This window comes from Bacillus rossius, chromosome 1 (genome assembly GCF_032445375.1).
Source record: "Bacillus rossius redtenbacheri isolate Brsri chromosome 1, Brsri_v3, whole genome shotgun sequence".
Classification (NCBI taxonomy): domain Eukaryota; kingdom Metazoa; phylum Arthropoda; class Insecta; order Phasmatodea; family Bacillidae; genus Bacillus; species Bacillus rossius.
This window is the reverse complement of record NC_086330.1, coordinates 244,298,052-244,324,862: the sequence shown is the minus strand read 5'-3', so window position 1 is coordinate 244,324,862 and position 26,811 is coordinate 244,298,052. Positions and strand designations below refer to the sequence as shown.

General features: G+C 36.6%; 1 protein-coding gene across 5 annotated transcripts in view; it reads right to left on the bottom strand.

Annotated features, from left to right (window-relative positions):
* LOC134527432 (KAT8 regulatory NSL complex subunit 3) overlaps positions 1-26,811 on the bottom strand; it is a 265,999-nt gene that overhangs the window by 160,358 nt on the left and 78,830 nt on the right. For all 5 annotated transcript variants that reach the window (XM_063360109.1, XM_063360112.1, XM_063360110.1 and 2 more), the window contains exon 8: positions 22,161-22,299. In XM_063360109.1, coding sequence (XP_063216179.1) covers positions 22,161-22,299 — 139 coding nt within the window. The remainder of the gene's footprint in view (positions 1-22,160; positions 22,300-26,811) is intronic.

The window sequence follows — 26,811 nt, the reverse complement described above, 5'->3', positions numbered from 1 at the left end:
TCATTCAAATATGTTGAAGAGTGGAATTTTGTACACATGGGGTATATATGTTTGTTTATGTGTATGCATGTACATATGATGTTTTTGTATGTGTCGAGCATGAATTATTTAAGTATTACTACCAAATATGTTTGGAAAGTAATTAATTAGGCTAAACTTGGTTATCTGGTAAATGTATAGATGATAGAAAACAAATATTTTATTTTGTATGTTGAAACGAAGGGTTGCAACAAAAACATGGGAGATAAAGTAAGTTTATCAATTAGCAGAGTTTCTCACAGAAATATTTGTGATGACGAGACCTCCATGATTATAAAGGGCCTAGGAAAAATTTGCTACTGCTTGGTGCTAATGAACGATAACTAGAGACATGCATATTTCGCGATTGCGATAAAACGAATTTTTACGTGAATTTGAGTACATTTTTAAGAATAACGTAAATTTCTCACATTTTGGATAATAATGCGAAATCCTTGAATTTTCGGCGAACAGTCAAAACATTTTTCTCATTCGAACACGGCAATTCAATTTGTAAATACAGTAACAAACGTGAAACAACGACTAAAACCAAAGATAACTATGCACACAGTGTATACCTAGCAAGTTGACGAACAATACACAGCACACAAGTAGTCTGTTGCGGAAATAAGTCGTTTGATGACACAGATTGTATCAATCTAGAACAAAATGGTGTTGTGATCGCGCTCGCGAGCAAGCAGTCGCGTGAATGTTCGATATATTTTGATATTCGGCTCGCCTGGACAGTTGATTATCACGGAGTTTACAGCAGGTTGTTTCTCAAAGCGTTGTTTGTCCATTGCATACATGTTTATTAACCAAATACCAAATTTAAAATGCAAACACGGTGATGATTCGTAACATTCTGTTGTGCGCAAGTTAAAGTTTAATGGGTCAAATTTTGTTACAGACAGTTTTCAACGTCTGTGAAACAAATTAAAGGTGTACAATTTAAGGCGATTGGTGCATGGAAAATATTACGACAAAACTAATTTAACTGTACATATTTATTTTTGATGCTTCTTTTTAAGACATAATATACCTAGGATATTTTTAATAAACTTTTTTTTACTGAGTTATGTCATTTTAAATGCATTTATTTTTATTCCAAGCCAGAATTATTTAGAAAACACATAATTATGTTAAACTTAAGTATAGTTCAAGAAACGAGTGTACGAATAGGTTTCTGCACATATAAAAGTAAGAAGAAAAAATTTTCATCATCAAAATTACAGTTTAATATTGACAATTTCCATTGATCACTGCTGGACTACTTCAGGAGCGATGTAAAGAATAAATTTAAATGAAAATGAAAACATAATTGGCAGAACACTATTGAGTTATGTATATATTTTCATATCCTTTTGTTTTTGATACGATCCGACTCAAAACATGCCCTCTGGAGTGACAGTTCTAGTGCTGCGTGTAAAACTCTCGCCGCCGGGAAGAATGTCCCCGCGACGTGGCGCTGAGGGCGGCGCTTGTCGCAACCAGGTAGTCCAGCGGAGCTCCGGCCGGCGGGCCGCAGCCTGCGGGTGGGGAGGGGGAAGAATGGGGTGTAGAGGAATGACGGAGAGGAGACCGAAGAAATGGACTGTCAAGGTCGCGCTCATGGAGCTAATATACAGTAATACGTGAGGTGAAGCCGGGTATCGGCTTCCTACGCTGGAAGAAAATGAAAAAGAGCCAAACTCGCCTCGCGCGGCCGAGAATCCTCCAAACTAAACTCGCAACAGCTCCGAAACTATCAAAACAATCAAACTGAAAATTTTACTGGAGTATCTATAAACATTTTTCCCCACATCGCTTTAATATTTTTTTCGAAACATGAATGCTTTCATTTTTAAAAATTAAATACTTATTTACTGCCAAAATTTTTTTGTGATTACGCAGAGTAAATTACAACATCGAGGAAAAATTTTTGTTTGCAATTGTAAGTGGGGGACACTAGCGTATGAAATAAGGAAGAAGCCTCAAATTTTATTTATATACCCCTTTTGACGCATTCAACCCCATACTTTTATTTTTACAGAGAGTTGAAGTGGGAATAATTTTTCAGTGGGTAACACTACCGACATATGTCTTCGGAACGCACTTCTTTTTGTTATTATACATCTCAAAATTTATAATTTCATACACAACGTTTATAAAAACGAATTCTTACTTACCTCATTTAATCTATTACAAACCTCTTGTAATATACGTGTATTAGTAGAAGAACCAACGTAACATGCAAACCTTAGGTAAACACTGGTAGAGAATTGTTTGAAATAACTGTAATGCTATGCATATACTGACAATGTAAGAAACTTCCAATTTTATTAATTGTTTGCATAAGAATTAATAATTTTAAAAAAATCATTGAATAGGCCTTATAGACTGAAAACCTTTCACGTAGTTTCAAGTCGCGTACATAAAAGTTTTTTAATATATATAATTACCAAATATTGTTGAATATATTTAACATTTTTATAAATGTTACAACACACATATAATAACAAACCTATATAGTATATAAAAAGACAAATGCCAAATTTTAGCATTTTGTATTTCTTTTCTCTGTGTGAATAAAATTTATCTAGAAAAATGGGCTTTCAGAATGTTTTTTAACACACAGTGTTTGGGAAGGTTTTTGAAGAAAAAAATTGACTACGCGTTTTATTTTTTTGCAGCTGAATTCGGGCACTTGCATGAAATATAATTAATCCGTAGGAAGCGCAATGGTTTAAAGTATTGATGTTGAAGATTTGAAAAGATTTATTGAAATAGTGTGAGAGAATGAGCGAGTTGAGTGAGAAGAGTGCGGGAGTGGCCACATGACGTCTGCGCAGTTGCGGACAAAAAATAATCCATTCTGCCTCCCCATGGCGAAGAATGAGTGAAAGAGAAACCTGATAAAAATTCCCCTCCTCCGGGCACGATAGAACCTTATCGGCTGTGTGTTAGAGAGAGAGCGAGATACAACCTTCGAGGTTTTGTTAGTTCCCCCTAGATGGCAGGCCGCAGAGCGACCGCCAGCAACACCCTTCCCGTATGAAGGCCATCTCGCCACTGACGAGCTGTAACTAAGCTCCTGACCTCCCTACATAGTAACGGTCACCCACATAGGCATCTAGACTCTTTAGTGGTCATATGATACAAAATTCATTGTTTTCGGGCCTGTGACCGTTTTTTACCGTGCACCAATAGCCTTAAACTTCAGGACCTATTAAAATGCCTAAAGTGCCGGTAACTGCAAAACAGCGAGCCTCTGAATTTTCTCAACACGGTCTTTATGCTACTGTAGAGCCGCGACGTCTTGGCGTGTCGTTTTGCGGGGAAGTGGGGAAGAGTAAATGAGAGGGGAAGCCGCTGCGCGCGCACATCAGCCGCTAGGCGGTTCATAGCAAAAACATCAGGCACCACGCTCTCAGTCTGAATTGAACAATGGAGCCTGATGCAGGACATTCAAGATACAATAAAGTAATACATAGTGGTGAGAGGGGAATTATAAGTAGTGTAATCCAGTGTTGTGATGAAGAAGCTGCCAACAAATGTCTGCTAGTACCTCTTTCAAAAGCAACCGAAAGAGCTGCGCAATACACAGGTATAAGCCAAAGATCAGTTTCGCGCATCCGAAAACACAACAGAGAGACGCCAAATAAAAAGTAAACAACACCGGGCAAAAAAAGTTAATTATAACTTTAATTAATAATACTTACATTATAATTTTTTCAACGCATTCCCCGTAATTTCACCCGTGGTTTGTTGGTTTTGCATTTGGCAATTTTCCAGACTTTCTGCACCGCTTGTTAGAATATTTGTTAGCTACAAGTGTAGCCGATATTGCTACACATTATATTGCATTATATTACATGATATTATATTACATTATATTACATTACATACATTATACATACATAAACATTATATATATTGCATTATATATTTTACGATATATATGATTTTATGATATGTATTAATGTATATTATAATAATATATTATTTATTTACAATTCATGTGTTTATATTTACATATATATAACACTCATTTGACCGTGAAATAGCCTATCATGTTTAATTATTCATTTCAGGCCAAAAAAAAACTGGGAAACGTTTGTTGTCAGTTGATGACTTTGATAGAAGAGTGATCAGAGACACTATCCATGAATTTTATGCAGTAAAAAAAGTGGTTCCCACAACAAGGAAACTACTGCCAGTTTTGAAAGAAAAAATCGGATGGAGTTGGGGAAAGACATCGCTGAGTAAAATACTCAAAGAAATGGGTTTTGTGTGGAGAAGAAGCCAAAATAAGCGAATGCTTCTTCTTGAAAGATCTGACGTTGCTTGGCGATCATGGTACCTGACTCAGATGAAACAGTGCAGGGAGGCTGGGAAGAAGATATTTTACATGGATGAATCCTGGGTTGACACTAATTTAACCTTTCAGAAGTGTTGGCAAAAGAAAGGTGACGTTGAAGGTGTAATGGCAACAGGAAATTCAGCGCACAGACTGATGGTTGTAAGCTTTGGTTCTATGGTTCTAGGCAAGGCTTCCTTCCCGGAGCCTCTCTTGTTTATAAAGCAGGCACAACAACAGGAGACTACCACGGCCAGATGAACTCTGGAAACTTTGAAAAATGGATTACGGAAAAAGTGATTCCAAATTTGTCACCCGCTTCAGTCTTGGTTAAGGATAATGCTCCATACCATTGCAAGCAGGAAGACAAACCACCATCCAAGTACGACAGTAAATGTGCAATGATAGCTTCGTTGCAGAGAAAAGGTATAGAATGTGACAATAAAATGCGGAAAACAACACTTACCGAACTTGTTGAAAAACATCGACCGAGAGAAAAACGTTTCAGAGTAGACAGGTTAGCTCAGCTACATGATCATTGTGTAATTCGTCTGCCTCCCTATAATTGTGAATTAAATGCTATTGAGCTCGCGTGTGCCAAAATGAAGCGTTTAATTCATGAGAACAATACTTCTGGTGAACTTTCGTTGCAAGCGTTGCAGTCGCAAACCACCAGGGCCTTAGATTCCATCACAAGCACCGACTGGGAAGGTTACTGTCAACACGTGGTCAGTAAAGAGGACGAGTATTGGAAAAAGGACTGGGTCATGGAGGATGTATTGGAAGGTTTTATAATAAATGTATGTAATGACAGCGATGTCAGTGCATGTGAACATAGTGACGCAACTACTGACAGTAGTGATGAATCTGTTCTTACTGTCCCATTGTGACATTCATATACATGCTGCTATGTAACACTGTTTATTTCAGATTCTCTAAACGGCCAAAATTCATACTTTTATGTTTGAGAGAGTACTATTAATCTAAATACAAATGTTTTAAAACTTATTTGTCAAAAAAGTGTTTTTTCAGAGTACTGCGGCTTTGTTTGCTAGGATATGCTGTAACTATTATATTATGATACTATTGTGTTATGACTGTTATATTTTTCTGTTTTAATACTATTGTTGGCAAACATTTTTACTATTATCGTGTTTTTAATGTTAACATTATTTCACACTGCTGTCATTCATCTGAACTTAAATCTCTATTGGCTGCTAAATATTGTTATAATAGCATGACATTCGTGTTATTTTCTAAGTCAAAGTACTAAACGTTTTGTCAGTAGGATTGTACATGAAACAAATATACGTTTATAAAATCCCCGAGGATGGTTTGTTAGAAATATGGTTTTCGGCCCCCTCAAAATGACTAAAATGGTTCTTTCAGAGTGCTGTTATGGAAAAAATACCAACCCGAGTGCATAAAAGTGGTAAGGTTCTTGACGTGCGTGAAAGTGTCATATCGATCGTCTTCACGTTTCAGCCAAACCAAATGGAAAAGAAAGCATCAGCGAGGGAGTTAGCTGCAAGTCTTAATTAATTGTGTTTCCTACAGCAACCAACAATTACAAATTTAGTTCTTAACTTTTAAAGTATTGTATATCTATGTTTAACTATGTTTAACTAGCTTCCCAGTCGAGCAAATAGTGCACTACCTTTAAATAATAAATTACCGTAAAGCATTATCGCATCTTTGTATCATTAAGATCTGCGCTGTGTTGCACCGTACGTGATATTGTTCTATACCAATGTTTTCGGAACGGCATGGAGACTTCCATGCCGTTGCTATCAGCGGAGCAGACAAGGCGGGACGTGTCGATTACAAGGTCGCTGAGCTCTAGGGAGTCGACCCGCCAAGACGTTGCGGCCCTACAGTAGTGATTCAACCATACTTTTTTGTCGTCTCTGCAATGTCACCGTCTCTTGGGATAGGAAAGACTCATGTGAAACACATGTAGGCAGCAAAAAACACAAGAAGCGTGTCTCTTCATTGCAAGGCTCATCTAGTACGTCTGAATGCCAGTTGTCAATATCTTCAGCGTTTCAGACAGCAAAAAATAATGTCCAAAAAGACAAAAAGTTGGAATTTATAAAGGAAACAACCGAGACATTTATAAAGGCAAATATACCCCTTGAAAAGCTTGATGATCCTAATATCAGGGCATGGCTGAACAAATACATCGAAGGTGCTGGAGACATGCCACTTGCGAGAACAGTCCGTGAGAAATATGTAGGGGACATAGCCATATGCAGAATTGAAGATGCCAAAACTGCATTAAAAGGACAAAAAAATTGACATACTGTGCAACAAAACAACAGATAAAATGGGTAGGTGTGTATTTGTTGTTTTATTTAAAATTCTGAATATTCAACAGGATAAACCAGAAATATTTGTTGCAGGAGTTCACTTTCTTGAAGCTGCTAATGCCACAAACTGTGTGAGGGCAATTTTAGATTCACTCAAAATGTACAATGTACAGTATGGTGATGTGCTCTCAGTAGTAACCGATGCTGCTCGTTATGACCAAGGCTGTTAGTACTCTCGAAGTAATCCTTGGAGACCAGTTAATGCATGTCCAGTGCTGGGCACATAAGTTAAACCTTGTTGGCAATGTCTGGGTGAAAGAGTTGCCTGAGTTGAACAATGCTATGAGCAAAATAAAAAATGTGTTCAACAACACCAGGAAAAGAAGGCACTTGTATGCTAGCTTTCATGTAGAAAAGCATGGAGAGAAACGTCCAATGTTCCCACTTCCTGTTGTTACTAGATGGAATTCCTGGTTCAACAGCATTTTTTATGTAGCAGACTACATACATGATATTGTTGATTTCTGCAAAACAGATTAACTAAAGGCAACACAAAATTCAGGGGTTGAGTTTCTGTGTCCACTCACAGAAAATGACATTTCTCTCATTCTTTGTCAAGCTGTCTTTGTGAAAGAGCATGCCAAGAGCCTTGTAGAGCTAATAAAGAAACTTGAAGGTTCTTTGTATCCAACTGCTCATTCACTATATGGGGACTTGCAAGATATAAAAAAAAGTGAAAACATCACTCGTGGCATTTATTTTGAGGCAACCAGTAGAGCCTTGTCTAACGTAACATGCCCCCTGCTAAAGCTGCTGAAGCTAAAGTGTCCATCACAAGAACAGCAACACAAGCCCTTTCCAAACTGAACTCTCTCATGACAACTGACCCAAGTAGAAAGAGATTTGAAGCAATTCAAATTTTTGGTCAGGAAAGTTTGTTGCTTGCTAAATTAAACCCAGAAAAGGTGCAGATACTGAAAACTGTCCATAGTCTCTACTCCGTAAGCACTGAAGAATTAACAGCTGGTTTTGGTCAGCATCAGGACATTGTTACAAAACAAATGGAAACAGACAATTCAGTGGACGTAGTAAAGTCATTGAATGTAGTAATACTGTCACAACCATTGTTTGCTTCCAGCTGCCTTGAAGCCATCTGGATGCCTTCTGCAAACATTAACTGTGAACGATTTTTGTCCTCATATAACACAGTCCTAACAGACCGCAGGACAAATTTAAGTGAGGCTAATTTGTGTATCATGGCTATTTTTGCTTTTGAGAGCTAAAGTTTGAGGATTTTGTCCCATGCGTTTATGTCACTATTTTAGAGACTTCATGTTTATTCTTGCTGGTTTAGATACTAAAATATTTTCAATTACTGTATGTAAAAAGTGATGTGTAAATTTGATTGTAAATTACTGCTGCTAGTGCAACTGTACAATGCAAGAATGTGTCCAAAATTTCAAGGTATGCTTAGCTTAATTTTTTTAATTTATAGTGATAAAACTATTTAAAAAATAACACCGCTTTTGTTGTATGATAACACCACTTTTAAGAGTAAATAACAACTAATTTTGCTATAAAATAAACCCCAAAACTGCATTTCTCTAACGATAACATGTCGGAAACAATTATCCTTGGGATATAGCGTAACGTACTTGTCCGGTTCAAACACCGAAGACAAAGTTTAAGTGACATTAACACAAAAACTTCAAACAAATGTAAACCTTTTAAAATTTTAAAAAATTAATTCCTACTTCCAACACAAAGAACACCTAACTTAAAATTATAAATTTACACGTGGTACTTAGTTCCTGCCGCCGTATTTAAAACCCACGGGTGTTCTATTATACAACCAATCAAAAATTATTTTTTAAACTATTTTTTTTAATAGCTGCAATATTTTAACTACATAATTTGGCAAAAATGGTTTTGTTATAAGAACATGAAAGTTTGTATATGATGATAACACATTGGTTTACATAAATGTTTTTAAAAACGTTAGGAGCAATAATGATGACTAAGTTTTAAATATTCACATTAAAACATTTAATTTTTATTAATAATAATTAGTAGTGGCACAATGAGAAAGACAAGAAACTAACCACGCATCTGTGGCTGTGACGCACAGTGAATTATAGGGTTTCAGCGAACCAACGTCAAAATTTTTGTTTACTATGTCAGCTACTTTAAGTGACATTGTTATTCTAAAAGCATACATAGATTTTAACTGGCTAAAAATTTGCTAAGGGGCCAGAGTATGTATTAATTTTCAAACAATTCCATTCAAAATAAACCAACCACCACGTGCTCAACCAGCATTCATCACAGAAAGGAAATACAGTAGTTTGGTAGATGATCTCTAAAGAAAACATTGAAAATCTTAGCTCAATAGTTTATCTAGCACATGCTCATAACTCTGTTGTCACAACTACCACATGCAAAAACCTCGAACAGTATTTTAAAAATTTGCTACTCGAGTGATGTTAATTAATATGTATAAGTAACCTATGAGTATTTTAAAATGTAGCATTCTATACTTGGGGTAGAAATTAGAAATAATGTGTCTAGATACAATAAAAATATTATGGTAAGACAATTAACATAATAAAGTAATGTAACTGAAATTTTCAGTTTTTAGGTTTGCTGAATTTGAATTTAATCAAAGTAAGTTCATTGCTTTATTTAAATTTATAATATACTCACCGCGGATGTATAGAGATAGTCGTAAACAACAAATATTTACCATTATAAAAATTATTTTAAAATACTCACAAAATGCTTATATTCTAAGCTTTATAAGATACTAAAAAATTTAAATAGTTGATACAGTAGAGATATTACATAACAGGTGGACACGTAACTGTAAATGTTAAAAATATTTTTTTTTCAATATTTATCAATATCAAATGGAAAAGATATTGTTTTTTAAATTAATATATATAGTTTAGTCTGTTAATAAATCCTTCATAAAACATAAATAGACCAAAAAATTAATTATGTTGTAATATTAGTTTCATGTGATGTATAACAAAAGAAAGATATAATGTTATCTAGGTCTCAAGTTAAATGCTGATTTGCCAATCTGTATTTACCAAATATTATCTTTTTCATAAAGGGCTAGAGTAAAATATTTTCTTAAATTAGTTTAAGTGGAAGCAATTAAAATAAATATTTTACCAAAATGTGTTTCAAAACATTAGTAGATCAAGTTTATAGAATTAAATTCTGCTCATAGACTTATACTTGCATGGACAAGCTGAAAGGAATTTTCTAGTTTCCTTTATCTTGAAAGTAAGATCAAAAGAGCGCGGTTTATTCTTTACGGCTTATGGGCTGGATATTATGTACATTGAGTGCTCACGAACATTTCAGAGAACAAAAAGTTAGTTCGTAGCATATTATTTTTTGTGTTGTGCTGTTCTTGTGGTTAACCAACAATTTTCACAGTGTTCTTTGCTAACTAGTATTGATATTTTGAATGCAATTGATTTATCATAAAATAGAATTAAGCAGTACCAAAATTACCTTACAAAATACCAGATATGTTTGGGGTTCTGTACTTGATGATCTTTCTGCTTTATACTGTCGTGGACATAAGGGGGACCTAAGATATTAAGCTAAATACACGCTTTCTTCCACAAAATAATTTGTCTGATTACTTGTGAAGCTCCAAAAAATTAATTTATTCGAACTGTTACTCTGATAATCTGAAAGGATTTGTTTTATGAGTCTTATAATTATAGTTGTCATGACTTTTTCTCACTAAATAAACACTTCAGTTATGTTAAAATCTTTTTGTTGGGGTGATATACTTCTATGTCCATTGTGCACCTTAGGTTGCCGAATGTTACCAAATGGAATCTCGTACAAAAAACCTCTATCTTGACATAATTAAGAACAGCTGACCTGTGTTTTGTAGTTAATTGTTTGTTGAAAATTAGTAGGGGCATGCATATGGTGCATATGGTACATATCTGTTGCAATACCAATCACAGTAATCTAGTGCGGAAGCAAACTTGTCCTCAGTAGCTCGGTCTTCTCTTGCAGACGGCCGCCAATCACGAGGAAGAAACCGCTGGAGCAGGTTTACCTTGTAGCTGTCTGATCGGTGTTCCAAATATTTTTTGTAAAATGCTTGCCCTAATAATGAGTTTAAAACCTTCTTTTATGCCCTGAGTAAATAATATTTTAGATTTTTAATTTGACATTCGTGTGGTTTTAATACCGGCCAGACGTAACCCCTGCAATTGCCCAATAGAGATTTTAAAAATGTGTGTGTACGAGATCCCGTGCATTTCTGGTTTTGTTGTGGGGTAATGTGAAATGAATTTTCATATTCATAAAGATTTATTTCAAAACCTGTAAACTCTATGCTGGAGACTTACTAAATAAATAATTCATGCGCAAGCAGTGTTTGTAATGAAGTTTCTTATTTTTGGATATGATACGAGAAAATTGCTTAGGGTAAAGGTTTTTCCAAAACTTATTTCCCGAAACGATTTAAATCCTTGCATGGAAACAAATAAGGAAAAAAAAATTACGCCATTTTAATCTATAAGTCAACGACGAAAACCTTACATTTTTCATTTCTGGAATTTCGTTTATTTTTACGAAACTGGCGATTCTTCACATAACTATAACATAACAATACATAGTACAAAAAGACTTTCGGAGTGACTATTTACACGCAGAACAATTACATTCATTTTTGGTCACCCTATGAAGCTTAGAGGTTTTAATGACACACAACATGCAATTGATGGTGAACCACATTAAAACAATATATGTTTGGGATATCACACAGAATTTTGTTAGAGATTACTTCTGGCGATAGTGAAAGTTCATTCTATCCTCTAGGCCAGGTGTACTCAACCTTCTTAAGGTGGTGAGCACCTGCAACTCTCAGCTAGAATTGAAGAGCACTGCTAATGTTTAAGTTGAAAAACATACTTATTCTTGCAAAGATACTCCTTTTTTTATTATACGATCAGTGTTGTTAAGTAATGAATTACAAGTAATCGGATTACTTGTAACGATTACTTTTCAAGTAATTTATACTTGTAACGAGTTACATTTAAAAAATGTAAATCGTACTTGTAATCGGAATACATAACATTAAATGTAATCGATACATTAAGGTAATCAATACTTTATATTTACTTGCCGTTACTTTTATTCTCGGAACGTATAATGTATACAATAAATTAAGAACAAGAAGAACATACATTTTTGTATTAGTAAAGTTTATAATTTTACGCTTGTAGTGCTACGATCGTATGCACAACATCTATGATCAAAAATTACAAAGCACAGAAGTGGCTTGTCAGGTTCTATATATCTTTGCCTTCTTGTCTTCACTTAGTTTACTTGTGTTGTGTTCACTACTCGCAAACGGGAAGCCTACAATGTACATTCTGTATTGCACAGACCCGAACAAGCCCGAATATCTACCTTCGGCCAACGTCGGCATTAAAATGATTTGACAGTAATTTTAATGTAGCTATACTAACCTAACATAACAAACCATCCACAATTTTGTAAAGTAATAAACAAAAAACTGACGAAGTTGGCCGAAGGTAGATATTCGGGCTTGTTCGGGTCTGTGCAATACAAAATGTACATCATAGGCTCTTCCTCGCAAACGCATCGCAATCATGGATAATATAGGTAACCGAAGTGATACTGCGACAAATTCAAATGCTGAAGAAGTCATTAATAATGAAGACAGAATTTTTCCTTTTAGTTACCTTGATAAATATTTTGTATTATCTGGGAAGCAGAGGAAAGAGAATATGTCTGTGAAGTGTAAGTTATGTTTGGGAAATAAAATACTCAGATCAGCATGGAGCAATGCTTCAAATTTAAGGAAACACATCACGGTAAGCAAACTAGATAATGAATTTTATTAATGATATGTATTAACACTGTTTTTTACAACATTTACTGACATTAGCTACTGTATTTCCACGATTGTAATTGTTTTGTAAGGTCAATTCCAAAATTTAAAGAGTGTTAAATTTATTACAGGTAGCTACTTGCATGAAGTCTTTTCATGTTATTCAAACAAGTTTGTCATCAAATATTATTCATTTAATTAAAGATAGTAAATTTAATCATTACATGAAATCATTTTTTTAACAAAACATATATGTATGTATATAAATGTAAAAGTGTGTAAAAAAAATTGAATCGTGAGTTTTAAAATGGTAGCGGAAAGTAATTGTAATTGTAATATTACTGATTACTTCTATGTAAAGTAATTTTTACTTGTAATTAGTTACATTGTCACCACAGTAATTGTAATTGAGCCCAATTACTTTTTCAGAGTACTTTTAACCACACTGTATACGACACAGCTGTAAAAGCACATAGTTTTTTATATATTACAAATTAAGTATATTTTATTAGTTTATTTCTAAACATTTCACTGTAGTATTCTGATATTACTGGCATAAAGTAGAAAATTATATTTAGTTAAGGATTTTTGAGCTTAGGTTGCATAAGTATTTTACACTTTGTTCTATAGCCCAATAAATATAATCCTGCAAATTAATCAGAATCATTGGTTACAATAAATTGTTAAGTTATTTGCAAGCCAGAAAAACAAAAAACAATTTTCCTGCAAAAATAATTTTTTTTATTCATACTGAGGGAAAGGAAGTATAACAACATACTACGTGACATATTTCCTAAAATTATTCGTTTGAAATAGCATTAAAATAAATTTTAATGCTATCCTTAAATCTGCTTGTAGATAATTTCAGACAATTCACAGTCTGCATTTAAACACAGGAATGATGGATGCATACAGTAGCATGGAAAAAGAACACTGCTAGTTCACCATGTCTAGTGAGACCCTTGGGCCTGAATGTTATTCACAAGATCCTGGACATCCAACGGGAAATCACTTGTGGCAATCCGTAGACACTCCTCCAAGTGAGATTCACTTAATCGTGATCGCATTTTGTTCTTAACATACTTCATCACTGAAAAAGCACGCTCACACATATATGTAGTTCCAAACATTGCTAGGGCATTTGAGAGAAATCTTACGTAGGATGGGAAACTTCTCTATGTCTTTTGAACCCCAAAAAGTCTAGAGATTTTCATTTTGAAATAACAGTTTCATGGCCAGCCTAGACTGCATTTCTATTACTTCCATTTCAGGTGTCCCAGATCATGTCGCTTAATAAGTTTAACTTTCCTAACTAAGTCAATTGGAAAAGTTTGTGGATTAAAAACCAATGCAAACAGCAACTCATATTCTTCCAAGGTTTGGAATCTCGTGCTGAATGCATTTGTAAGGTCTTGAGGTGCACAAACAACAAACTTGGGACAGTCTGTGCTGCCCAAACTCTGCAAGGTGCGTTCCATTTCAGGAAAGTGCAACAGTTCATTTTTTTCAGCCAGCGATAAGAATCTTTCAATTTTTGTTTTAAAGGCAAATATTATTTGTTTCAAATCAAAACCAGTATTTTGTCATCCTTGAAGGCGGATATTAACCTCATTAAGATATTCAAACAAATCAACAATAAAAGCCAGGGTGACCTTGAAATCATCTTCGTACAGCTGAGGGAACTGGGGGGCGTAACCACTCAAAGAAATAAACGCCTTAATTTCTTCAAAAAGTTCCCAAACACGTGAAATAGTTTTTCCACAGCTTAGCCAGTGAACATCTGTGTGAAGAATTAAATCGGAATGTGGAGCAGACAAATCTTGTAGGAATACTCTTAGCAGGCGTTTGTTCAGAGGTTTTGCAGCAAGGAAATTACCGTATATACTCGTGTATAGTGCGCCCTTTTTTCCCCTCAAGTAAAGGAAAAAAATAAGGATGCGCGCTATACACGGAAAAAAAAAAGTGAGTAGATGCGGCGGGGAGTGGAAGTCGTTAACTGCCGGTGACGGGTGACGTTTCTGGCCAGCCCCCCACACATACGCACAAGCAACAAGGCCTCTCTTTCACACACACGCACGCACGCACACAACCTGGTCTCTCTCTCTCTCACACACACACACACACACACACACACACACGTGGCACACGTGCGCGAGCAAGCTCGCAGGTCTCTTGTTTATTTTTAGACCTCCCCCTCTACAGAAAGCCAACGCAGCTAGTAAAATAAAAAAAGAGAGAGAGAGAGAATGTTGACACCAGTCCCCCCCTTCCACTTCCTTCGCTTTGTCGCAGCTGCTACCGGTGAGTCATCTAGTCCTCCGTGTCACATTCCTGCCTGCCTCCCTCCCTTCCTCCCGCCCACGTACCAGTTGTGACGATACAGCGCTTCATTATCTTCCGTCTACACAGCAGAGTTTAAGTATTTTCCTGACGCATCACCACACATCAATTTAAATTATCATTTGTTTCATACGTAATTACTTAACAGGTACCACAAAATGTTAGTACAATTTATTTACGGGAAAAACAAATTTTTTTTCTTTGGAATTTGTTGCAAAAATCGTGGTGCGCGCTATACACGAGGGCGCGCTATACACGAGTAAATACGGTAATCACTTTCACAATTACTTTGAAATGCTCTGGTATTTCTGGAATTGACTGAAAATGACTAGCTAAGTTTTCAACATGAATCAATCAGTGGAAATGGATGAAAGAAGGAAAGCATTCATCTTCCTTCAAAAGTGTAACAAATCCCTTGTTTTTGCCTACCATTGAAGGTGTGCCATCCGTAACCACACATACAAGCTTTGACACATCAATTTCATTAGACACGAAGAAGTTTATAACAGCTGTGTAAATGTCTTGACCCGTAGTTGAACCTGATAGGGGTAGAACTGTCAACAATAAATTATCAACTGTCCCGTGACTATCAATGCAACGCACGAAGCACATTAGTTGAGCTAGCGAAAAATAAACACACTCAGACAATTTTTGCAGAGTATTTTCCTTGATTTGAGCAGAAATAACATTAACACGTCTGGCGACTGTATCGTTACTTAAAGGAACATTCTTTGCCGCATTTATCATAATACATACTTCAGTATTTTTCAGGTATGCTTTCAACAAGCGTTGTCACTGCTTAAACAATACAGTCTTTGACCACCTCTCCAACTGCAATTCCTTGCCGAACTAGTTTGTTAGACACGTCTATGGATACTTCTATAGAAAGCTTATTAATATTACTGTTGGAAGAAAAAGTTTTTGCTGACATTGAAACTTTATCTTTAAGTCACTCACGCAATTGTGCGTCTGAATTTACTGGATATTTCTTCATGAACACACTGTGATGAGTTTTGTGATGTCTGACAGTTTGCTTTTCGAAATCCAGATAAAGAAGCCGAACAGAGTAGGCAGATTACACCAGTATTATTGTCGTTCTGCACTACAAGATAATTAGTCTCCCAGAATTTCTGAAATGAGTACGTTTTTAGTTTCTTCCATTCGCTGCCCTTATTTGAAACCACTACCGATGATGACAGCGATGATGTCGATGTCTCTTCTTCATTCCCAGTACGTTTCCTAACAACAAATTTATCCATTATAACAAACCATAACCTCACACTTCACATAACTGTGCTCGGTGCGCAGAAAAATATATGTCTTGTCACGGCAATCACAATGGTACGCGCCACGCTATCTATTGTGTGGAGCCCGAAATATTTCAAGCGAGTGGGACACACCCATGCTGATCTGCAACCTCTCGGCAAAGTTATGTACTACGTGTGTTGCGAGCAAGAGCATATCAACAATACAAGAAAATCAGTATATATATGTATATATTTTTTAAAATGTGGAATAAGGGTGTTCGCGAGCACTTTTCGACCACAACTATTCGAGCACCATTATTCCTTCCGCAAGCACTCGGGTGCTCGCGATCACCAGGTTGAGTACGCCTGCTCTAGGCTATTGATAAGATTAGAAGGTATTCAAATAAGTAAAATAAGGCTATTCTTTGTCTCAGAATTTCACAAAAAAAATTATTTTATGGAATTAAAATACAGTTTGCCACAAATGCAAGATGTCTTTTTCAGCATATTATATTTCCATGTTGGCGCTTATAGCGACTTATACGCCATTAAATCAGCCTTTTACAAAAAAAAAAAAATATAATATTTAGTATAAAATTAACATTGGTAGTCAAATACGAGAATAAACGTACTTTTTTTTATTTACCTCAAAGAATAAGCATCGCTTGTTTTTACAGCAACTACGCATTATAAACTATGAATGTAGTGAGTCATCATAATTTTTGGTTTTGCTATTCGTTTTAGGTGTTTTGGCTATAGATTATGGCCCTCAGAAATAGTAAAATAAATGTGTAAACTGGAAAATACTTTAAGAAATAAAAATCTTTGTAACATGTTTCTTTCTTACCAATATGTACAAATGTACATAGAATATCCATAACTTATTTCGACTGAAGAAAACACAATGTAACAAGAGTTATTTTGTCACCACAAAATATTTTCTTAGTGTGTCATTCTGTGTATTTTGTGGTGGCTACTTAGTAATAAGTAGGGAAGGGAATTTTTCACGGAAGGGAATTTATCACGGTCGCGAATTATTCGCGAATTCGCGCGAATTCTGAGGCAAAATGCGAAATATAGCATAGTCACGAAAAATAGCAAAACTTGCACATTATTGTTAACAAAACAGTTTTAAACATACACTTAATTACAAACCGTGGTATTTGATGGCAAATGCAACAGGGTAGTAAAATCACAATGCGAACGGTTTGGAAAAACTGGATTATCTACTGTGGAACCTCGCTACTACGAGACCTTCGAAGTTACGACAGTTTTGTAATGTACCGTCAGTTTTGACTACGTAAATCATACTGGTGATTAGGAGTGCTTCTTTGTCGGTCCTCTCGTAAGTACGATGATTTGAATGGCATCTCCAAAGAAAGAAAAAAAAAATTTCACGTAGTAAACACAGCCAGCAAGAGGAGCGATTTGGGAGGGGGGGAGGGGGGGTGGTTTGCGCGTAATGCGCCGCTACTCTCCCTCCTTGTTCTGTGGTCGCTACATCGTGTCGGCGGACTGGGACTTTCGCAAGTTGAAGAGGGAGGGGTGAAGAAGGAAGTACGGGGGGGGGGGGGAGGAGACTGGTGACAAACAACATGCTCTCTCTCTGTTTAGCGCTATCACTTAAAGGCCCCCCCCCCCCCCCCCAAAAAAAAAGTTTCTGTCTAGCTTTCTGTAGAGGGGGAAACCTAAAAATAAACGTGTGAGCTGTCGTAACCATATCCCCCCCTCCGACATAAGCAATTTTCTTGTCCATCTTGACAGGTTTTCGTGATGCATGAAGCTTGTATTCCACTTAGGCCTACTACGTGCATCAACAAAATTGTTTTCCCGTGCGAAGTTACGACAGTTTTGTAATGTACCGTCAGTTTTGACTACGTAAATCATACTGGTGATTAGGAGTGCTTCTTTGTCGGTCCTCTTGTAAGTACGATGATTTGAATGGCATCTCCAAAGAAAGAAAAAAAAATTTCACGTAGTAAACACAGCCAGCAAGAGGAGCGATTTGGGGGGGGGGGGGAGGGGGGGTGGTTTGCGCGTAATGCGCCGCTACTCTCCCTCCTTGTTCTGTGGTCGCTACATCGTGTCGGCGGACTGGGACTTTCGCAAGTTGAAGAGGGAGGGGTGAAGAAGGAAGTGTGGGGGGGGGGAGGAGACTGGTGACAAACAACATGCTCTCTCTCTGTTTAGCGCTATCACTTGAAGGGGCCCCCCCCCCCCAAAAAAAAAGCTTCTGTCTAGCTTTCTGTAGAGGGGGAAACCTAAAAATAAACGTGTGAGCTGTCGTAAACATATCCCCCCCTCCGACATAAGCAATTTTCTTGTCCATCTTGACAGGTTTTCGTGATGCATGAAGCTTGTATTCCACTTAGGCCTACTACGTGCATCAACAAAATTGTTTTCCCGTGCGTTATCCCACACTTTTAATGACAATATTTCATGCATGACACTGCAACCATTTTTCAGCAATTTGTGCATGTATTGTAGCAATCCATCCTTGAATTGTGGAAAATTTCTAGTCTTATCGCAACAGCGTCTGAGCTGTGCCATACTATGACATCCACTACACACGCTGGTATTTCCTATCAAAAACAGCTTCAGCTTACGCAGCTAGGATAGTGGATAGTAGACATCCTTCCCTCCTCCCCTCCACCCCTCACTCCTTCTCCGCCCATTTTTCTCCCATCCACCTCCTCTCCTTGTTCGTGCAGGGCACAGTGATTATTTTAGCTGCGTCTCGGAGCGCGGCCATTACGTTGAACCATTTCATTCGTGATAAAAACAAAAACCGTCTTAGACACAAAAAATTTCATGGAGACCATTTCTATTCGTAATTTAATTTGCTACAATTTTTATTCTTTCCGATTTTTCACTACTGTTGTTGGTGATGTCCATACTCTGGAAACAGCCAAAGCAAAGAACTGCTCCAGGGCTATTTTGGATTCCCTAAAGAAGTACAATATTGACTTTGATAACGTGTTAGCGCTTGTTTCAGACTCGGCCAGATACATTGCAAAGTGTTTTGACACACTAAAAGACATCATGGCCGACCATGTGCTTATTGTGCAGTGCTGGGCTCACAAGCTCACTTTAGTTGTAAATGAGCTTGGAAAAAACCTCCCTGAGCTTCAGAAGGCTCTTGCCAAAGTAAAGTCAGCATTTTTAAACACGCAAGAGAAAACATTTATTTAAGAAGTTCCTGGATGAAAAGTTCCCAGGTGAAAACATTCCCCTGTTTCCAATGCCAGTGTTGACAAGGTGGTCTTCCTGGTACGACTCCGCTTCCTACCTCGCCGACAATCTTGAGGCCATTGTGTAATTTTTGACCAGTGATGAAATTTCCTGTATCAACAACACTGGAGTAGAGTACTTCTCTACTGCATCAAGGGATGATGTTAAGTGTGTGAAAATCCAGGCAGTTTTTGTAAAAGAAGTGTGTGAGGCTACTGTACACCTTATCAAGAAACTGGAAGGGTCATCATATCCTTGCAGTCACACACTCAGTGATGAAATCCACAAAATAGAGCAGGTTTTGCAGCTTGCTACAAGTGGAAACTTTGGGCAGAAAGTAAATGAGCTCTTGACTGCATGTGAAAAAAAAAACGGTCTTCAAAGGGAAAATCACATCTGCCTTGGTGACAGCAGCATCACATGCATCAACAAAACTCATGTCAGTAAAGGCAGGTGATCCTTCTCAGAAATTTTATCAAAATGTTGCTGTATTTGATCCCTCAGAAATTGTGCTCGAAAGCATCTCTCCCGAACTCAGCAAAAAGTTGAAAAAGCTGTTCTTGCTCTCCAAGCTCTGTGAAGACATATTACTTCAGGGGTACAAGGAACTGCAGTTCCTTGTGCAAACAAAGTTGAGTGAAAACCAAACTGTTGACTTTGTTTCACTCATGGCCGTTTCAGTGAACCATCTTGACTTTGCTCGTGCTGCTTTGCAGTCTGTTTGGGTACCATGTGCTAACGTTGATTGTGAAAGGTTTTTTTCTAACTACAACAACATTCTAAGTGATAAGCGTCATTGTTTGAAACAAGAAAATGTTGAAATGTTCACTGCACTTTATTTTGAAAGTTTAACTTCGCTGTTTCCTCAGACATAGACATTATGCTAAAGATAAAATATTATTCGCCAAGTGTTTCAGTGAAATTCATTGTTTTCATATGTATTATGTTGTTTCCTCAGTTAAAAAAACACTTCCCCATTTATTAATTCACTTAATTGGAAGCATCAGATGGTTAAAATTGTTTATACATCGTGAGAAAACTATTGCAGAATCATTAAAACACTTAATATGAAGACACTGATTTTCCCTTCCTGAAAGTACCGCTTTCTGGGTTTGAAAATACTGCTTTATGCCATTTGAAAGTACCAAAAAATTCCCTTCCCTAATAATAAGTTTAAAATTGTGTGTTATGGCTTAGCTAAACACTTTTAAAAAACCTTGCTTAGGTACTATCTTCTTTATCTTGTTTTCTATCATTGTGCTAAACGGCGAAACGTATGTGTACTTGACATAGTGACTTATGTTCATACATCACGGAGAAATATGAAAATATAAGTATATAACAAACTTCATAATGCTGCCAACATACTAATTACTACTCTAGTTCACCAATTATAGAAGCCGGCAACTAAAACATTACAACTTTTACCAGACGTTAATGCACTGAACTATACTTTTGCGCTTTCATTGCCAACTAAATCGGAAGTTTACTATACAATATTACATTATACACAGTTTTGGGCAGAGATGTTTTCAAGGATTACTTTTATAAAGTGTTCAGTTAAGCGTAAATATATGGTATGACATCACAAAAAAACATCACATCCCTGTAACTATTTTTCTTAAAATTTATTTTAAACTAATATTTTTAGCATGTGCATATGATTTATCAATATATATTAATCAAAACATATAACAACTTTCAGATGTTCAATTATGTACACAAACATTATCTCTGAAATTAATATTATTCTAACATTCCTGCTGTGCGTCTGTATTCCTACTATAATCCTTTCCAAGAACTATGGTATGTATCTCAATAAAACATTTTAAAATTTTGTTTCATCGAAATACAGGCTAATTTCTTGAACAGTATTCTGTTAGGTAAAATCAAGTCAATATCTTTAAATATCTCACCAAAAGAAATTTATTAAATTAATGTGTCTTTGCTACTATATTTGATTTCTGTCCCTAATTTGCATTCTTTGAAATGTTGTCGTTGTGCCTTTCAGAAAAAAATGATATTAGAGAGTAACACCATTTTCTTATTTACGTTTTAACACTCTTCCACAAGTGTTGCGGTTCACACTGAAAGCCAGAGTCCAGCAGGTCTAGCAACGAAGAGTAAGTTAGGTAGCTGATGTCTTCGAACAACAGAAAGGCAGGAATGAATGACCTCACTTCCAAGAATGTCTCTACCTGTTAGCATTTTAGTTTGGCAACATGGCAGCCCGCCCTCTTTCTGTCACGGGACTTGGGAGATTATCTTACCTGGGAATGCTCAAAACCTAATAGAAAGAGAGGTCCCACGCGCGAGAGAGACGGAGATACGAGCGCTCCATGCTACCTGAACAGTACCACTAGCGCAGACATGCGGATTTCTCCAATAGTCCAGCGAACCCCGCGCCGTTAAGCTCTTTTAAAGAAAAATTAATTTACTATACATTAATACTTAGAACTTTTTAAAATGTTAGTATTTAGAATTATTTATTTTTTGAAATAGTGAAACATATTTCAATAAAGCAAGTTTTCAGTTTTATAAGCTAAATTGTATGTTAGAATTTTTAAATACTGATGATCCCAGTCAAGCAATAAAAAAAAAACAATTACCATATTATTTTATTTCCTTTGCAATGATCTTTGATATTTATTTAAGGACATCAACGCAAGCGAAGCCGCGGGTAATAGCTAGTGAGTAATAAAGCAATTAGTGCATGTGATTATGTTGACAAAAAAAATTTTACACTTAAAAAAATTAAATGTTTGCGCCATGAGACTAACCAGATGGCACACTGACAGCCGTGAAGTGTCCAATGCTGGAGAAGTAAGACTGCCAGTGCTCAGCACGGGACGAGCTGTTGTTGGGCGAGCACGGGCCAGAAGGCATCAGAACAATCATTGGGTTCCCCGGCAGCTTGGGCTGGAAAACAGGACAGCAACAGCTTACACCTGCCATTCTGCTTGCAGATGCACTTGTGAATCAGGAAAATGTGAATGCAATAGTGGCTTTAAAAACATTTGTGATCTGTATTCATGTAGTGCAGACTAATCCAATACTCGTAATGTCTAATTTATCATTCACTTCCAGATGCTATGAGAATGCCCCCGCACAGTGTAATCTCATCAATAATATACTAATTTACTATCAGATATTTTATAATCTGACAAATTAATAAATTACCAGATTAATTAATTATGGTTAACCCACTCATAAACATTGAGGTCATTAGAGATAAGAAGAGAATGGCTATTAACATTATAAATGGGTGGGGGGATTGTGAGTATGTACCTAGAAAAAACTCACCACAAGTGAAAATAAAGGTTATATTTGGCCAGGAATCGAACAAAGAACACCTTGGTGAGAGGTGAGTGACCTGAACACTCCACCATGATGGCCACCTTAAGAGGCCAGCCTAGTAAGGGGTGTAGGTATTTATGTTGATAAAGCAGGATGATCAGTGTGATTGTCACTGGTGCTTCTAGTGCAATATTGCCTCTAAAGGAAGGCTCCGAACTGGCGTGTAGTCTCCTCGTCACGCATGAGACCAATTTAGCATGTGGCAAAGAAATTAAAATAAAGGTGTAATGCTAGTCCCTCGAGTGCTTTCAAGAGTTTCATCCCTAAAATTTATTTTGAAAACATGTGTTTTAACCATTATCACCATTCTAAAAATTCTGTATTTACCCACAGAAGGGTCACCCCTGCGTATTGGTGCACTTTAAATGTTGGGGAAAAAGATAGAATATTTTCACCATAAGTATCACCCATGAATAAGGTTCACACCATATATCTGTCTTCACTAGAGTTCCATGGATACAAGTGGAGTCTTTGTGTTCCATGTCTCAGCTTATTGGCACATAAGAAATACACACTGTTTTGCTGACCCTAGGTTATTCTTTGTCTGTTTCCTCCCCCCATATTTACCTCACCAATTCCCGCATTATCCAACAAAGACAAAAGAGAAGACTGCTATTTTTTATACCATTGTTTCCCTTTCATTTATAGTATTTTATTTTTTGTCCTATCCTTTTGCCGTGGAGAGAAATGAGGCAGCAACCTACTCTTTGTCAGTTCCTTCTATAAAAAAACTAGCACTTACGTTACTGGCAAACTTGTGCAGGGCTGGAGGAAAATAAAATGTGCATTTATAAACACTAATGTTGCCTGCAGTTTTATCATGGAATGTTTAGTTGAAGATGGAAAATCTCAAGCAATAACAATAATGTTTGGCACAGTTGCATCATAAACACCTGTCAAGATGGACACGTTAATTGTGTAGGGTACCAGTACACGGGACATTTACATTTACAACGATGACAGGGAGGGAGCTGTCAACACTGCCACATGGCTATATGCTCACAAACATGCACACACACTCTCTTGCTCTCTCTCTCTCTGGCTGTTTTATTTTTTAATTTTTCCCTCCTTGCTTTGCCTGCACAGTGCATCAGATACGTCACTTGCCAGCACCCACCGAGCGGGCGGTAGACATACAATAACTGTGTTGTAGGGATGTGCCGATTCATGAAAAAAAAAAAAACAATTCTGATTCGAACTGCCAATTCAAAGATTAGCCAATTCCGATTCCGATTTATTCCGATTCCGATTATTTAATTAATTTCTGGTAAACATTTGGTACAATAATTTTTTTTGTAATATTTAATAGTATATGAAACTTTATCAGTTAAGTAGGTACTTACATCATTTGAAGGCGAGACTTTTATTTATTTTAATTTTTATTGTTTTAACCCAAATTATCTCTCCTCCCACATTTTACTACTTATAATGAAATTATTTAGTCCTTGCAGTGACATTTTTTAAATTGGCCTGGGTTGAATAGGCCTACTAAATATCAGTGTCTGCAGCAAAGGGAAATAAATTAGATCTAAAACACTATTTCCAATTATTTTAATTTTAAAATAGGTTGGAAAAATCTCATTTTCTAGATGATTACCAACTAACTAAAATTAATTCTTTATTTTGAAAACTAAATCAGTAAGTGTATCATAACACTATAAGATTCTTTTTCAAGAACATCAGCTTTTGAAGAGTCTGTGGCTGCAGTATGTTGTTTCTTGTCTGCTATATCCCCAGCAACACTAAACAGTCTTTCAGAGTTGACAGTGCTCGGACGAAAACCCAAGAACTTTCGTGCCACTGATCTTAGTGTCAAATGTTGAGAATGATGCCAGTAGTTAAAAATTTCAGCACTAATTGACAAATTTGGTTCACTGAGATATTGAGTCAATTCATTTTCTGCAGCTTGACTTGGGGAAGGTTGATGACTGGAAATGTCAGATGCACTCATAAGCTCTTCACAAATTACCCACAAAGAAGCTTCTTTGACACTAGTGACTGCAGTGTTTACTTCAGTCACTTTGGGCTTTGGAATGTTGTCATTCAAACCAGTATATGTGATTGTCATTGCTTTTAAGAGTTCCTCTTTTACTAGTTTCACTGTATTCTCCTCTTGAAATGGTCTACAACAAATAAGAAATGCAGTCATATACACCAGTTAGTCTAAAGTTTTAGATGCATTTAAAGGTTTCGTACAGCCTAGTTTTTCAGTTGCTGATAAATCTGAAATGACATGAACATGATGTAGTATCCACTTGCAACTGCATTATTTCAGCATGATTTCCACATGGGAAAACTGGGAGTGACCCAACCAGGAATCAAACCTGCATCTATTTTAATGGGAAGCAAGCCCTTTTATCTCTTTGACCACAACTGCCCCATGTACATATGTCAGCAATAGGCCTACTTCAAAGTAATTGTTTGCATGTCAAGAATCACAAATAAAGAAAAGACTATTTGTCATCCTTACCTAATTTTGCAACGAGGATCAACAGCAGTTGCTATCAAGTAGAACGGGTCATCTTTAATATGACCAAATCTTGTATCAAGTGATCTTTTAATCTCTCTCGCTATACAACTCAATCCTTAAATTGTTAAGAACTTCTCTGCTGCACACTTTAGGCTTGTAATAATAGGTGTTACATCTTCGAGTGAAGCTTTAGATGAGCTGAGAGAATGTGTTGCCTCATCAAATAACTTGAGGATCTTCACCAAATTTTCTGCAAGCACCCAGTCACTGATGGTTAGTTCTACATTCAAACTGATTGAGGCAGTGGCCACTGCAATAGCAGTGCATTGCTAGCACAGCCTCTGCAGCATGTGGAATGTGGAGTTCCAACGCGTGGGTTCATCTTGGATCAGTTCATGTTGAGGAAGTCCCAAGGATACTTGTGTCTGCCTCAGAACTTTGGAAGAATTAGTTGAATGATGGAAGTGGGTAACTATTTTTTTGCAATTTGACACAAGGTTCGAGACAGAACTCTTGATGAAACAGCTGTCTTTCAATACAAGTTGAAGTGTATGTATGTATGTATGTATGTATGTATGTATGTATGTATGTATGTATGTTGCATGTTAAACCCAGGGTGTCTACCGACCGGGAAAAACGGGAATTGTACATTAATTATACTGCCCGGGAAAAATACAGGGATTGTGCGGGAATTTATCCCGATGTACGGGAACTTTTGACTTATCCTCGCCCGCAACAACATTTATATAGGCCTATTAATATTAAAAAGTGAAGATTTTACTGCAACACAATCGTGAATCGTGTGATTACAATATACGATATCTACAATATCTACAATATACTGGTGCTTTATTGCAGAGTGGTGAATGCAGACGATGGGATCAACCAACACAAGTTGCCGCATAATCGTGATAACCACTTGCGTAAGGCGCGTGGACTCGCCCAGTTTTTTTTGTTACTGTGGTCGTTCGTTAATGGTCGTTCCTGCTCATGCTTAAATTTTCATCCAGTTTATTTTTGCGTGTCGCATAGTGTAGTTATTGTTAAAGTTCGTCCGGATGCTAAGTAATAATAATGCATCTTTGTGTGTGTGCAGAAGTTATTTATGATAAATCTTTTTATTAAAAAATTGTTTTCGTTTTGTGAACATCGGAAGAAAGTAGACAACATACCTGCAAAATATATTGTATTTGCCAGCGTATAATGCAAGAATTTTATGCTGATTTCAGTGGTCACGAATCAAAAATCATATTATATGCCGTGTCGTATTATTTTTGTATACAAGAGACCATTATCACGTGTGTATAAAAATTAAGCGCGTATGACAAAGTTAATTGCGCCGGCCGGCGACAGCTGCAAGCCAGTCTTGCTCTGTGTGAGTATACATCCACCCCTCGAAGTAACGCTGCTCGATTAGCGCCAATTAATTAGGGCTCTTTTTGTCGTAGCGTTCTTTTTCGTCCATAAAAATTTTTAATTTACACGCGCGCTTAATGGCAACGGCACTCTTGTATCAAAACAATTCAACATAATAAATCTCGGCACTTGTATAATTTTAATAAAAGAACGAATTAAAAAAAAGTTAGTTTTCACTTTTCCGTAAT